Source organism: Colius striatus, chromosome 9 (genome assembly GCF_028858725.1).
Source record: "Colius striatus isolate bColStr4 chromosome 9, bColStr4.1.hap1, whole genome shotgun sequence".
Classification (NCBI taxonomy): Eukaryota; Metazoa; Chordata; class Aves; order Coliiformes; family Coliidae; genus Colius; species Colius striatus.
The window spans coordinates 21552534-21567641 of NC_084767.1; the positions used below are offsets into that span (position 1 = coordinate 21552534).

The 15108-nt window shown below is 51.6% G+C and overlaps 1 protein-coding gene across 10 annotated transcripts in view; it reads right to left on the reverse strand.

Annotated features, from left to right (window-relative positions):
- PCBP3 (poly(rC) binding protein 3) overlaps positions 1-15108 on the reverse strand; it is a 59933-nt gene that overhangs the window by 15564 nt on the left and 29261 nt on the right. For 9 of the 10 annotated variants that reach the window (XM_062002115.1, XM_062002112.1, XM_062002113.1 and 6 more), the window contains exons 6-13: positions 12302-12373; positions 11980-12003; positions 11023-11055; positions 10301-10417; positions 9761-9892; positions 9318-9446; positions 6600-6674; positions 3670-3711 (exon numbers count right to left, since the gene is read on the reverse strand). In XM_062002115.1, coding sequence (XP_061858099.1) covers positions 3670-3711; positions 6600-6674; positions 9318-9446; positions 9761-9892; positions 10301-10417; positions 11023-11055; positions 11980-12003; positions 12302-12373 — 624 coding nt within the window. The remainder of the gene's footprint in view (positions 1-3669; positions 3712-6599; positions 6675-9317; positions 9447-9760; positions 9893-10300; positions 10418-11022; positions 11056-11979; positions 12004-12301; positions 12374-15108) is intronic. The other variant, XM_062002111.1, reaches the window with a different exon arrangement.

The following is a 15108-nucleotide window of genomic DNA, read 5'->3' on the forward strand; positions in this document are numbered from 1 at the left end:
GCTGTGAGCAAGCAGCTGCCTCGGCACACGGCCGCTGCCTACAGCACTTCCAGCCACCGCCTTCCCCTCCTGGGCTTCACAGCCTGTGGCCAGAGGATGCTGTTCACTTCAGAGTGTCTTTAGAGCAGAGGAGCCATCTTAAAGGCATTGGCCAGGCTGGTGGCCATCGTGTGCCAGCAACCAGAAGATGCTCCGTGTGCTGCTGGAGCCACGTTGTGACTGCTTACCCCCGTAGAAAATGCTCCCATGCTGCACCTCTGATGGGAAACACCACTGGGAGACAGACAAACTGTGGCTCATTACAAGCCAAGCCCCTTAGCAGTGTAGGAAAATAAGGGCTTCAGCTGTGACCAGTAGGTATTTCAGATCCTTGTATTCCTTGTTGTGCTGGGCAGGTTTCGTGCCCCTTCAGCAAGCGGTTGCATGGAGAAGAGTTTGTTTGGAATACATTTTGTGCTCTGTTTCACTGCTCCAAATTAAAAAAAAAGAGAAAAAAAAGGATAATAAAACAAAAGAAAACAAAGCAAAGTGGGCTGAAGTCTGCTGGTGAGCAGGAGAGTCTTTATCACCTCCCACTCAGCAATTTCTCAGGTGCTCAGAGGGCTGGATGCCAGGATTACATCATCTCCCAAACTCAAATCGCTCATTGCACCCCTTCCCAGTGAGGGAGAGGCAGAAATTAAAATATCCACATTTTAAGGGGAAATAATACTCAAAAACCATCTTGCTTCTGCAGCATGGCTGGGGAGGGAGCACGGGGAGGTCTGGGCAGCAGCAGTGAAGGAGAAGCACTGGGGAGAGTAGACTCGAGAGGCTGAGCACACCAGGGGTAGGCTGGCGGGAGGCAGTGGGGAGAGAGAATGCCTAAAAGTCCCCACAAGGTATCCAAGGGAGCCTGGCCCAGCTGAAGTGTGAGGACTTCCAGCCTCTGTCAGCTTAGGGAACAGGTCAGCCACCCTACGAGAAAAGGTGCATGCATGTCTCCCCCTCACAAGAAGAAAACCAGCTGGAGATGCATTACAGCAGGTTCCTGCTGAGAGTCAGCTGCAGATAGGATAGGGCACAGCCCTGCTCCTGAGGGCAACAGGGACATCAGCATCCATGGCCTTCTCCAGCTGACCCACCACAGGACTCCTGATGGAACCTCTCAGAGGCACAGCCCCTTGGGCTCCAACCACACACCAGGGCAGGGCTCCTGCATTGTCCAACTGGGAAAACACCAAAATCCTTTCAAATACTGAACTGAACTCGCATATTTTTAAGGTATAGTTTGGATAGTGGAATGTAGCAAAACGTCTGTAGTAACAGCAATGAAAAGACTGCCAGAGGAGAGGATGGCAACATCTAGGCATTAAAGTGAAGGCTGGTCCATGAACACTTGAGGTGCACAAAACACCTGGAACATTCTGAAAGCAAAATCCTTAGAGTGTTTCTGAGAAGGAACTTCTCCCACTGGCTCTGCTGGGAGGGACAGGATGAGAGAGGACAGGACAGGACAGCAGCACTGTGACCAAAGCACAGCTATGCCAAGCATCACGAGGCACCCAGAGAGATGCCCTGTTACAACTCCTCAGCTGCCAGCCTGGCACATGCCCTGATTTGGGAGCTTTTCTGCACTCCACATTTATTTCACTCCCAAATATCCCCAAATCCTGGCTGCTGTGGCCATCTTTTCATCTCCCACTATAACTTTTGTGAAGGCATTGCATGCCAAATGGCTTACAAGTACTCAGGCAACACTGAAGCTCTTCATGGACCTGTGTGGCTTTTTCCCAGGGAAGAAAATCAAGGCAAGAGCTCTCATTTTAGCTTTGGCATTCAAAATTCTGCCCACTCCACAGTCACGGGACTACAAAAGGTGTCTGCTAAGCACAGACACCTGTGAGAGTGAGGGCAATGCCCGAAAATTCCACTTGAGGCTGGATTCTGCACCGAGCAGTGTTTAAAACGCCCAGTCCTTGGGAGAGGGCTCTAAGAATCAGGGTGGAGCGTGTGGCCCCCATATGAACAACTTCCTCCAGGTGTCAGCAAATCTGCTGGGAGTAGAGCAGAACACGACCAGCAAATGATGTGAGATGTATTTTATTCCTATCAATCAGAGGAATATAATAACAAGGAAAATGCCAACCTGTTGACACTGCTTGCAAAGGAAAACTGAGACAAAGAATATATTGATCTAGCCCTGGTTAAATGCACTGGTTTATTTATATATATTCCACTTAAGGAGTGCACACAACTATTTCTGAGCAACCATCACATTGGACTATTCAAAGTACATGCACACTGGTGCCACCTGGAAAGCCAAAACCTCCCCTAATTCGAGTGAAATCACTGCTCCTAAGATCAAAATCCAGCCGACAGCTCCTGGCCATTCCCACAAGGAGCACGCACTCATGGTATTGGACAACCCTGCTCCATTCTCAATCATGCAAAAAGTAATCCCAGAATTTAATACCCAAGGCACTCACCAGAAAGAGGAACACTGAGCTACAGCAAACTCTTCCCATGTGTAGGGTGGCTGGAGAAGGCTTTCCACCCAGACCACACTGCTTACAACAAAGCTGCATCCCCAGAGTGGCCCTTTGTCACCCATGACAGGTATGCCAGCAAGAAGGGCTATCCAGCGGAGCTCACTGGATGCTCTATCCTGTCTGAAACCCCAAAAGGAAATACTTCCAGCTTCTTCCAAGAGCTCCTCGATGCAACAGCTGCGCCAGCCCTGGAAGCCGAGCAGCCGCCTGGAAAGGAGCTGCTGCCATTGCAGTGCTCCACTGCTGCTCTTCATAGAGAAATCCTTTCAAATAGGCTTGTTTCTATTTCTGTTGCTACTTTCATGGGCAGAGATGCCAGCAGCCATTTCCCCACAGACGTACTGTGGCTCCCCGACCTACTCGAGGCATGGGAGATCTGAGCATTAGCAAAACCTGTCCACAGCGCGAGCGCGAGCAATGTCCATCCCCCCACCAAAGAGCGCAAGACGAAGCAGGAGCTGTGTCCACCATACCCCTCCTCCCTGAGCACAGCGAGCCAAACCCAGAGAGACAGGCATCAAACCTGGGTGACAGCTTCAGCCTGGGACCCAGTGGGGAGGCACAGAGCCCCTGGCAAGGCAAGACTCGGCAGCGTGACAGGCAGCTGTCCTTGCCATGCCTCTTGAGGACGTGGCTAGTGTTTGGCACAACCTCGGTGCCTGCTGCCCTGCACCTGGGGGATGGTCCCCAATTACACACATCCCCCTGCCCGGGATTCACGCAAGAAACCATGAACTGCTGGAGCTCCAGCTTTTCCCCACCTCACCAAGACACTCAGCACTTAAACACGCCCCGGCCTTACCAGCAGGTCAAGGGGGAAAAAGAGAGGAAAGTCTTTTTTTTTCCCCTTTCCTTACACGTTTTGATCATTTTGAGGCACAAAATGCGTAGAGTATGATTTGTCTCAGAACAAAAGGATAGCACTGAACAATGCATACAATTTAGCGTCAGGCCAAGTCCTCAGAATGAATAAAGTTTAGTGCTAACAGGTTAAAAGGCTATTTGAGGTGTTACTACACAAGGCCAGTTACTTTGAAAAGATGCTATTAATATTATTGTCTAATATTAATATTAGGTGAATTAACAGTAACATGCAGGTGACATAAAAAGGTGTAAGAAAAATAAGGATTAAACTCACATCCGGGTGTGGAATGGCGTATTGTCCCTGAATTGTATAGGCCTGCAAAAAGAGAACAGAGATGTTATTAGGCCTGTGGGAGGCAGTTGTCCCCAGGCTGGGCTCCTCTCTGTCTAACAGGGGGCAAATGCTGTGAATGCAGGGGCTAGGGAGCAGCTCAGCCCTCCAGCTCATCCCAGGACCCTGTAGTACCCCTGTAGCAGGGAGCCGAGCATTCTGCCATCAGCACGCCTTGTGCCTCGCTCTGCTGCTGGTGAAAGCAGCATGCAGGATCTTCAATTTTTACTTGACCAGCTTGATTCTGTGGCTGGAGGAGATGAGGGAAGCACTTTCTGTGCAGTGACTAGTTGCCCTGCAAAGTCCCATGTCTAGCACAAGGGAAGAGCCCTCTTTGTGGCATTAAATTCGGAGGGGGTGGTGAGGCAGCAAGCCCTTGAGGTAGGAGAGAGATGTAAACCCCCTGATCAAAGCTGGATCACACTGAGCTACCCAACTTGAAAGGCTTTTTCCAACTTTGGCTTTTCCAAAGGAAATAGCTCTTTGAAGGTGCCAGAGTAGCAGAGAGTGGGAAGATTGGGCTTCACTGTACAAGGTATCCATCAAATCAGGGTATTCTGTGCAGCAGACATGTGGTAACAGCACCGCTGCCCTTCACACACCAAACTCCTAGCAAGGAGGACAGTGCAGTGAGTCTCCCCTTATTTTCAGGTGCGCAGCTCTTAACATTCACAGTACATTCCAGTGCTCTGCTGGGGGGAAGGGCATTGGAGTGCAGAAGGCAGCGGGGCAGCGCAGTGCTGGTGTCGGGGCCAGGCTGCCTGCACGGCAATGCCTTTCACCAGCTACAGCCAACACATCCATGCAGATGTCTGCCAAGCCAATTGTTTTGTGTTTCCCCCATCATTGGTTGCAGTCTTTTCTCTTTTGCAAATACTCTGAAAGCAAGCACTGTTGTGGAGACAGAGAGCCCAATATTTAGGACTTAACCAGACAGCAAAACGTATCCCACTGGTTGACACATTATTCAGATGATTCTGAAATGGCAAAAGAGACGGATAACACTTTGAAAAGGGAGAGTAAGGATAGCCAAGGAAAAGAAGAAAAATCAGCCCTGCAAATTTGTCACATCACTTGCAAAGTGCTTTGTGTGAGGAACCTCATGAAATCCCAGGGGAAGGAGGCAAAGCCCCACACACCAAACGGGCAGTACCCCCACACAAGGGGGCCAAGTGTGCCCAAAGCAACGTGGCAGAGACTGTGCTAGAAAGTTCAGTCTTGCCTGGTGGTTTAAGGTGGTTGGTTGTTTTTTTTTTTTTAATTACAAAAATTGATTAGAAAAAGCTAATTAAAGGCAGGAAGGTGTCTTGGACAGATGCAACCCACCTGGCAGCACCTGCCTGTGTGATCCCTGGCCTCTGCAGAGGCTGCTGTTGCACAGTGGCAATGGGGCTGGTCCCTTTGGCTGCTGCCATTGGCTATTGCATTCCTCAGCCCACCCAGTGGCCCTCTGCCCACCCGCACTGTGCCATCCCCTGGGCAGAGCCAAGGGACTTGCCAGTACTGCCTCAGGGGTGGCTGGGAAGAGCTCTTCTTTCAGAGACGGTTACTTCTCCCCACATCACTTCTGTGCAAGACACCAACTGTTTGCCAGCAGAGAAACACTGCCTCCATCTTACTCTCCCTTTTGAGAAGAAAAGTTCACCAAGCATCTGGACTCGAAGCTCTTTCCCAGGACAGCTGCTCAGACCCAACGTCATACTCCTCCTGATGCTGGCCATGACTAAGGGATGCTAATTCAGCGTGTTGCCTGTGCTTTGGGCTTTGCTCCCATCCTTAGTTTGTCTTTCTGCTATTTATTATGATTGGTTAGAAACAAAATAACTAGTGTAGAAGTGGTCTGGATGGCATTAGCCATTTGTGGTGCTGTCTCTACCTGGCTGTTGGAGCTCCTAGGAAAGGACCTCTCCTGTTAGATGCCGGTACCCCATGGTATAGTGGGGTCCAGAGGCAGGTCCTTGGTCATCAGGTGAGGTAAGCAGGTTAAGTGGAAAATGCAATGGTTCAGCTCCCCTTCTTAAGGGCAGCTGCCTGCTCTGCTGCTCCTTCCTAAGCCATGTGCCGCAGGATCTGTTTTTTGTTTGCAGAACAACTGCTGGCTCCAGTAGCATATGTGTGAAAAGGTTATCCCGCAAAAAAAAAAATCTCCCATTGTATCCCAAGGGTCTCTGGAAGTACCACAGGGTGACTGCAAGCCTGCAGACTGAGCACTGCACAGTGTCACTGAGGCCCTCCTGGGGGCAGAGCTGACATCCAGCTTTGCAGCAGAGGTTACGGCAGTTTTGGGGAAAGCAGCACCCCAAGCCAGCCAAGCACCAGTGATAGAGATGACCCTTTCACAGAAGCTGCCTTGAACAGAGGCTCAGTAGCATCCCAGAGTGGCTGGGACAGGCCCTTCCTATCTCGGATCAGTTACAGCTACACAAAGTGGGTTTTAATTGGGCTATAGATGCCAGAAGATGAACACTGGAGCCACTGCCAGAGCATGGCCACGGCCTCTTTTTCAATGAGGCTTATTGCATCTTCTCCTCCACACTGGTAACCAATGGCAAATACTGAATTTGAGTCTCATAAAACAAACTCCAGCCTTTCCTTGGCGCGTGAGTGCCCAGCAGATCTAATGCCTCATCCCCTGGGCTGGCTCTTTTCTCATCCTCCAGCAGCCATCACAGGAGTTGTGCCGTTTGCCTGGGCTTGCAACCTGCCAGCAGTTCTGCAAAGAGCTTTCGGTCCACCTGCCGTGGCACGCAACAGATGGGATGACACCATGCAAGTCAGAAGGCAAGAAACCTGAGTGCACTAACGGGCAGCGGCTGGTGCTGCAGCAAAAGGCTGAGGTTGGCAGTGGAGGCTGCAAGCGGGTCGGCTCTTACCTGACCACCTGCAAAAATGACAGGGGTGGAGGCGGGCTTTGGGCGGTAGGGAATGGTGGCACCTTTTGGTGGGGACTAGGAAAAGGGACAAGGAGAGGGAGAGAGAACATTAGAACAGCTTTCCCGAAACAGCGGCAAAAAGAGCGTTAGAAAGCACCCGACGGAGCACGGCCCCCGGGGCCACCGCCAGCAACTCCCGCACCAGGCAAACCGCGTTTCTGGACAGGAGGACATGGGGGAAACCGGGGTTTAATGGACAACAAGGACAACCTGAGGTTTGGGAGATCCCCTGCCAAGGCATGGGCCCCTAAGTCACCTCCCAGATCTCCGCTGCCTCCGCCTTCACTCGGCTCTCTGCAAACTGCATTGCCCGGTCTGGACCCAAGCTTGATGCTCCTGAAATCACCCTGATGAGACCTCGAAGTGCAGCGAGATGGGGAGGTACACTCATGGACCTGTCTTTAATCCTTAGATGCCACCCCCCCCCATGTGCAGTGGCTTTCTTTTCAGTCTGAGAGCTTTTGCATGTTGACAGTCTGCCCTGAAGTTATACTAGCCTTGCTGAGCACCAGGAGCTGTGACGTGGCATTGTGAGCACAGGCACCAGAAGGTGTGAACAGCCCATCTGAGTGACCTATCACGATGCCTAAGCTCTTTAACTCCTCTCATCTTCCTCACTGCCAGAAGGGGGTCACCTTCAGGACTTGGTTTGGTCCATCACAATCAAAGCTGGGATGTTGATGACCATGCAGCTGATGCTGCAACACACCATCATTGTGGCCAAGATTTCCCATGCCCTAGTGAGACAAGTGGCAGTGGTCGCTTTGGACAGAGTGCTGAGATCTGGAGGAGCCAGAGGTCATAAATCTGTCTCAGACAGCAACCACAGAGTTTCCAGAGATCTTGTCCTCAAGCTGCACGGTAGCATTTGCCCTTGGGAGCAGCCAGCCAGACCCAGCAGCAACGGAGGCAACTCGTATGCATTTCCAGCCCTCCTCCTGTGGCAGTGTTATCCAGGGCAGCATCCTGCTCCTCACCACAGTGGCCTCACCAGTGCCTGAGCAGGTCCAAGCAGAAGCTGCAGTGATGCACATCAAGCTGCAGTGATGTATCCCACTGTGCACTGCACAGGATCTTCTCACCAAAGTTATCCCCAGCAGTTTTGAACATAACAGGCTACAGAAGGGATTTTGGAGGTTTCTGAGGATCAGGAGAGATTTCGAATAAAAGCCTCCTGTTTTCATCCACAGTGAAATGGCCCAGGTACTGCTATGTAAGGACAGGCCACGGATTATGCTATCTCATGGAAAAAAATCTTCATTTTGTCTGTACATTCCTCTAGAGGTCCACTTGTAGCCAAGTGGCAAATCTTTCCACTAAGCACAGATCTGCAGGAAAGCTGTAGGATCAAAGCCCAGCCTCTGTCATCAGAAACTTTCTTTTATTGCATTACAGATCTTGGAGGGGATGAACGAGGATTGCTGTGGTAAGATAATTTAAGACTGGAGGGCTATATGGAGCATCTCCGTGAGCTGTTAAAGTCAGAGTACTTCCCAGTCTTCAGACTGCAAGAAAACTCCTCAGTTTTTCTCTTTCCCATTGCTGAGCCATACAGAGGGGCATCGACTCTTGCTTGGGTTGGTGAGAACAGAATCCATCAAAGACTCTAGAATACATCTGCAAGCATCACCTAGGATCCACTTCTGCCTCAGCCAGAGCATAATCTGGAGTCACCGTGTGGCTAAAACTGAGTGTACTTGCCCGAGCATCTCTCCCCACAGTGGTGAGTAACATGGCTCATGGCAATTCCTCCCAAGCTGGGCTGCTGCCAAACTGAAGCTTGGCTTTACTTCGCCTCTGCCAAGCCTCGCTGTCCTCATCTGAAGCTCCTGCAGTGGCACTCGCACTTACTCTGCTGCAGAGGGGCAGCGGTGTGCAGGTTGTGCAGCAAGGAGAGGGGCCTGACATGGGGCCATGCATCAGGAGTGGAGGCTATCACCATCCTACATCCTGAAGGGTTTGCTCCAGGAGCTTCTCTCATCTGAGGAGGCTGGCGTGGACATGGGGCACGTGACCATGGTCATCCCTCACAATTAGCTGCTGGAACAGCAGCATCTCACCATGGCAGAGAACTTCAAGCCATGCTTGTCAGCATTTCTCTCAGAAAAGGGCGTCCTGGACACAAGTCCCTGCACCCGATGAGCCCTGCTCTCTGCACTGTCCTTCCTGCTGTGCCTCACTGGAGCCCAGGTTTGTGCTCCCACTTCCAGCTTTCCCAGTGGAGGGGACACTCCGGCCTCCTCCTCCCAGCCGTGGCCGTTATGGGCCACCATGAACCCGTGTAGCAGAGGACAATCACTCCATGGAGTGGCTGCAGCCCCCAAAACCTTCTCAGTGCTACCGGGACACCAGGCTTCGGCTGCCCCAGCCTGCCTGTCCTCTTCAGCACCCCTCTCTCCTGGAGCCACCCTGTGCAACAACACAAACCACCTCCTTTGGGGCACCCGACCGGGCAGGTTTCCAGCATGGGACTCTAGAAACAGCGGAACATGGTGGGGAAAACACACTAGGTGGGTTTCAAACAGAGGTACCAGGAAATGAGAGTGGTCCAACAACGCGTGGTGAGGAGTACGAGACACGGTCCACAGCTCCCAGGGCTGCTGTGGTGCCTGCTGTTTTTGTTCCTATGTACTTTACCCCCTTTGTTACAGACTGTACCTCCAGCATCACCACACAGATCTGTTTGACACACTGGATAATTGCGTCGGGTGTCCCCGAGATTGTCACTGCCCGCTCCGTGGAGTTGGGCAGCATGTCCCCCGCCACTTGAACCTGAGCACCTGTTGACTGGAGACAGAAAGAGAGAGGAGGAGAAGAAATCCACCAGCTGAATGCCTTTCCTCACAGGCAGCTCCAGCTCCAACACTATGTGCCTCCCAAGAGTGGCACAGCCCCACACGAGTTTGGATGCGGCACCCTGCCTGCATCCACTGGCGAGCTGCCGTGGGATGCTGCTCTTCTGTCAGCGGGGCCATCCTGGGAAGCACCGTGACGCATGATGGGAGCGTAAGGATCCCTTCTCCCGAGGCAGCTCCCCCTGGGCCACGGGTCAGCTCCAAGGAGCTACAATTACACGCGATAATGAAATCATTCTGACTTACCTCCCTGATTTCCTTGATCTTGGAGCCTCCCTTCCCAATCAGCGAGCCGCACTGACTGGCTGGCACGACCAGTCTCAGCGTCACCGGAGGCTTGCTGGTAGCAGTGCTGTTGCTCATTGAGTTGGTTATGTCCTTGGGAAGGAAGAGTGCAAGGCATCAGCCCTTGGTACCTGCTGGGATGCCTGCCAGCCAGGCAGCCCGAATGCCCTGGGCCAGAGAAGAGGGGTCGTGGCCCCCAGACTGGCTGCTCACTACATCCCTGCACATCCCTGCAGTTAATTAACCACACGGCCTCTGTGACAGTTCACTAAAGCTCAGTTCTTGCCTAGTTAGAGATATCTGGAAGGTTTTGTGCCAAGGTCACATACCAGTTAGGAAAGTCCAGTCAGGAACACATGGGTGGGAGTTGCTCAGGCCCATGTGCACCACTGGCCCCAGCAGTGGGCCCAACAGAACTGCGCTTGGCCAGATGGCCACCCAGGAGTCTGGATACAGACCCTTTACTCTGCCATCCTGGGGCAAGTGGCTCATGTTTCTCACCTCCTCAAATTTGTAGGCGATCATGGCAAAAGCCTTGAAGATGGCATCGGTGGGGCCAGTGATGGTCACAATTCGCTCGGGGCAGTTCCCCTCTGAGATGTTAATCCTTGCACCACTCTGGGAAGAGAAGGGCAGCCTTTGAATAGCCACAGTCAAACAACCAGCAGGGATGCACCAGAGGTACAGTCCTTCTTCCTGGCCAGCTCCTGTCCCAGCCTGGCCCCTGATCAGCACCTGTGCCAGCCTCACAGCATCCCATCTAACCTCCAAAACCCCCACCCCTGCTGCCACGGTGATCCCAGCTCTGCCTTTTCCCAACTCTCAGCATCCACTTTTGCAAATCCCACAGTCAAGGCAAGACCAGTGTGTGGGATCTCTGTGTGTGAAGAGTGTTGCTTACTGATCTGATAAACCCTTGGCAGCTGCAGGCACAAAGATGATGGACAAACTCAAGGATCTTACAAGTGACTCAATTTCAATGTTTAAGTGCAAATTCTTGACTCTGGAAAATTCCCCATTAAATGTGATGGGAGTTTGTTCAAGTATGGAGTGAAAATACTGGACCAAAGAGCTCTGGGGACAGGCAAGTGCATGTGTCAGCCCTGAGAGTCACTGCACGTGTCACACCAGGCACACTGGGCAGCTCTGGCAGGAGATCCCACTGGTCCTTCCCACTCCTCTCCCTTCCTCCTCCAAATCCTTTCACAGAGAGGGTTGCTCACCTCCTCACGCATCTTCTTCACAGTCTCTCCTTTCTGAATTAAAAAGCAGAAACACAGGCTCTTACTAAAAATTCAAGACTTCACCCTTCAAAAGAACCCTTCCAAACATGTATCTCACTAGTACAAGGCAGCACAGAGCCAAATCTTGGGCAGCTCTGCCCTGGTTGTCCCTCCCATTCCCACGTGATGAAGAGCTGGAGCTGTAAGCCCCTGTAGGGCATGACAGACAAACCAGCTACTAACACCCAGCTGCAGCCTCCACCTCCCTTTCCACATTTCCTATTGGTAAGAAAAGAAGCATGGTAAAGCTCAGATACACATCAGATGCTGAGAAAAGCTGGCACTTGAGAGCGGCTTTTGAAGGGCAGTACCCACAAAGAGATTTCATAACTTTATATCCAAGCAGGTACAATTGTGAGTCCTTCCAGGGCTGGACAGGCTGATGGAAAAATAAGGTGCAATCATACATACAAAGAAGGTGCTTGTACGCTAATCTTTGCTACCACAAATCTGCTTTTCAAAAATACCAAAAATCCAACTCTATATAGCCAGGACTTTGCAAAGCAGAGCACCTTGTGAAGCTCTTCTGCACAAGCAAAGTTGTGTCCTGTGGCCTCTGAGGGAAGCGATGCAAAATTTAAAGGGAGTGACAATTCTTAATCTCCTAATGAATCTAATTAAAACAAGGTAACATGATGATAAATACTCATTTATCAGCACAACGGAACAGCTGGAAACAGCACTGGAGAAGTTTTGGTGGGGACAGAGTTTAGGGGAAAGGTTATCGATCCCTCTGTGGGTCTCCCATCATGTGTCTCTCACAGACTCAGTGACAAGATCATCTGCACCGAACATTTAAAGGACATTACAGGGAGGGGGTGACTGGCATCTACTACACCATAGGCAGAAAATCACGTGGGCAGTAGCATTGAATATGCATTTAAAAGATGTCCTTACCTTTCCAATGATGCTTCCAACTTCCTACCAAAAAAAAGAGGCAAACACAAAGGAATCAACACTATGAAACATGAAGAGAGGACCCAGTCCCACCCTGTAATGAAGCAGACATCTAGGACACACTCCCCACTGGAAGGACAGTGTGGTGGGCAGGCAGGAGAGGGTCAGGAGCACTATGCCACTCTCCCCATCAGCAGCAGAACAGCAGTTCCTGGCAGCACGAGCTGGGGACACAGTGCACAGGGCCGGCTGGACACCGGCAGAGCCAGAGCAGGGGCGGGAGAGGGAGCTGTGAGGAAACCCCTCAGCAGGAGCCCCTTACCTTGCCATGCATCAGCAGCCGGATGGTGAGGGTGACGTTCAGACCGCCTTCGGAAACCTTCGACTCCATTTCCTACTGGGGGACGGGAGATGTGTGTCAGCTGGGAAGGCAGCCCCGGCACAGAAGGAGACAGTACCACGGCCGTATCACCTGGTGAGAGAGAAGAGAAGGGTCTCAAAACAGGCATGTTCCTTGATGTGGGATGGACCCTGCAGAGCAGCAGGGCATAGGAAATTCACAGAGGAGCTGCAGGGAGATCCCGTGGGCTGAGCATCTTTAATGGGTGCAGATCTGGCTGGCTGCTCACCGCAGGCACTGCACTGGCTGCAAGCCTGGCAAAGGCCTGTAGCTCTGCGGCTTTGCCACCAGCTTTTTGCAAAAGCCATTGCAGTGGCAAAGACCAAATTTCCTGAGGTGGCACAGCCAGAGGGCTAGCCCACACCTGCTTGAGCCGAAAAGCAGCTGTGCCCAGCAGAGCGGGCTGGCCAAAGACCAGTGGGTGAACTGGGACTCTGAAAGACCGGGGACACCTGTACAGCTAACCAATATTCAACATTTCAAGCATAAATAGGCACTCAGAAAATCAAAAGCCGTTTTTTCAGCAACCAGGAAATATCTATCTGACCCCAGGAGCACAGAGGGAAGGATGGAGCTGGTGTCCTGATGGCCACACATCAGCATTTGCAGGCCCACACCATGCCCAGCTATTCCTGCTTTGCATCCTCTGACAAAACCTCTGCGAGTTTCCCCGCTGCTGCCATCTTCCTTTCCCTTCTCATTCTCTCTCTTTCGTCCCCTGCCCTCTAGAGGAAAAAACAGCACTGATATTTTGAAAGCAAGTGAGGGGGGAAAAAGCATTTAAAAGAACTCCGCACAGAATGGCCACAAATCCTTCCTTTTACTTCCCTGAGGCCTCCTTAGTAGTATCCCTGTGTGAGGATCCGCACATGAGATGTCTCTGAGTGAGGAGACGGTCATGTCTTGGAGGGAGGTGCCAACATCCTTCTGTGTGCAATGCTGAGAGATTTGCAGCAATTCTCCCCCGTATTATTTAATCCCTCGGTATGTATCAGATTGGAGATTCTTCCTCTTGGTTATGAGCATCTGGCTCATTCCTTCTCAGACAGGGACTTATGTGACCAAAAAATGGGAGGTAAAGCAGTTCTCAAACACCACTTTAATGCAAAGAGGCAGCTGGGATGAATAAACGTGTAGTAATGCATGAATTGCAGCTGGGACATGGGTTTGATGTAAAACGCCTTCCCAGAGCTTCTTATGAAACCTAAAATGGATCCAACCACCCTGGGTAGCAGGGGGACGGTGTTCCCACTGAGCCAACAGACGACCAGCTCACTGGGAACGAGGTTTCTTAGAAACTACCTGAAAACCGTGGTCTGGAGGCCGCTGGATGCTACAAATGACAAAAAAAGTATAATCCTCAGGAGAGGGTTAAGAAACGAAATGTGGTGAAGATGCCAAGCCAAAAGGCACTGTTAATGGTGGGGAGGAGAAGAATATTTCTGAGGAAGAAGGTGATAATGTTGAGGACCAGAGCAACGGGAATGGGCTGAGACACAATGTGCAAGATGGGAGCTTTGTCTTTCAAAACCAAGGCCATTACAGGTGAACAACAAAGGATAATGAATGCTGGCTAACCCCAGAATACCTCCTGTGCAGGGAGAGAGAAGTTTGAGTGGGCTGATTTGTGGAGGTCAGTGTTCCTCATGCTCCTGATGTGCCAGGAGACAAAATGCAGTGCCCTTGTCACACAGGGTTCGACCATCCCTGGGGGCATCCTGCCCCAAAAGCCATTGAGCCCTGCCACAGGGAAAGGAAGAGAGCCCACTACAGCCACCTCCAAAGCCACTGCAGGCCGGCACAGAGGGGCAGCTGCCTTCCTGGCTGACGAGCATACTCTGACAGTACAGCCAGGAAAGGCAGAGGCTATTCACAGCCAATGGCCAAAGGCAAAGCCATCCTGCCCTACACAACACCCTAAGCGATTTCTTTTGCAAGCTGTCCAGCCAGCCCAGGCTTTTTGGCAGCTACAGCCCAGCTTGCCAGCCCCACGGCTAGGGACTGACAGGCGAGGGTGGGACCCTGCAGCAGATCACCAGTGTGATGGACCTCAAAGCCCAGTTGGGTGGCTGAGGAGTGCTAAACCCAGGCACGTCCCCTGCAGCAGTGTGCGAGCTGGCAGCCCCACTGAGGTAGACCACAACTCACCCACCTCAGACTGGCCAAATCTGCGGCTCTGCCTTCACTGCGTCTCCTACAGCAGAAAGGCTTATTGTGGGGTGTCCGCCATCCCCTGCTCCACATCCCTCACAGGAGGAGCCCTGCATCAGCCTGTTATGTAAATGTTTCCAATTGATTGAAAAAGTGGGTCATGTGTTAGCCAAATGCTACTGGCTTTAAGATTTATCAGCATTATTAAATTAAGCACGCTTCACGCTCTGGTGAGCAGGGAAGCTACATTGGCCTTTTCTTCATCATACTAGTGAAAGGTAAGTCTTTTATATGGGGGTTCATCAGCTCAATGGAAATGAGGGGAACAATAGAGCCGAGGCATTTACCCTGGGTGCGTGCCTCCCCCCACAGCCCTCATTCTTCATGGACAAAGGGTTGGGGAAAATTCTCCCCCAAACTCCATTTTGAGCATTTCAGAGCATTTCCTGCCTGGAGAGAGAGCCATCTCAGACTCTTCTTCACCACCGTGTTTTGCCCAGTTCACAACAGCTCTGAAATGCCTTCTTTGTCCATCTACTTAAAAGCCCCGAGGATGCTATTACACCCAGTCCGATGGA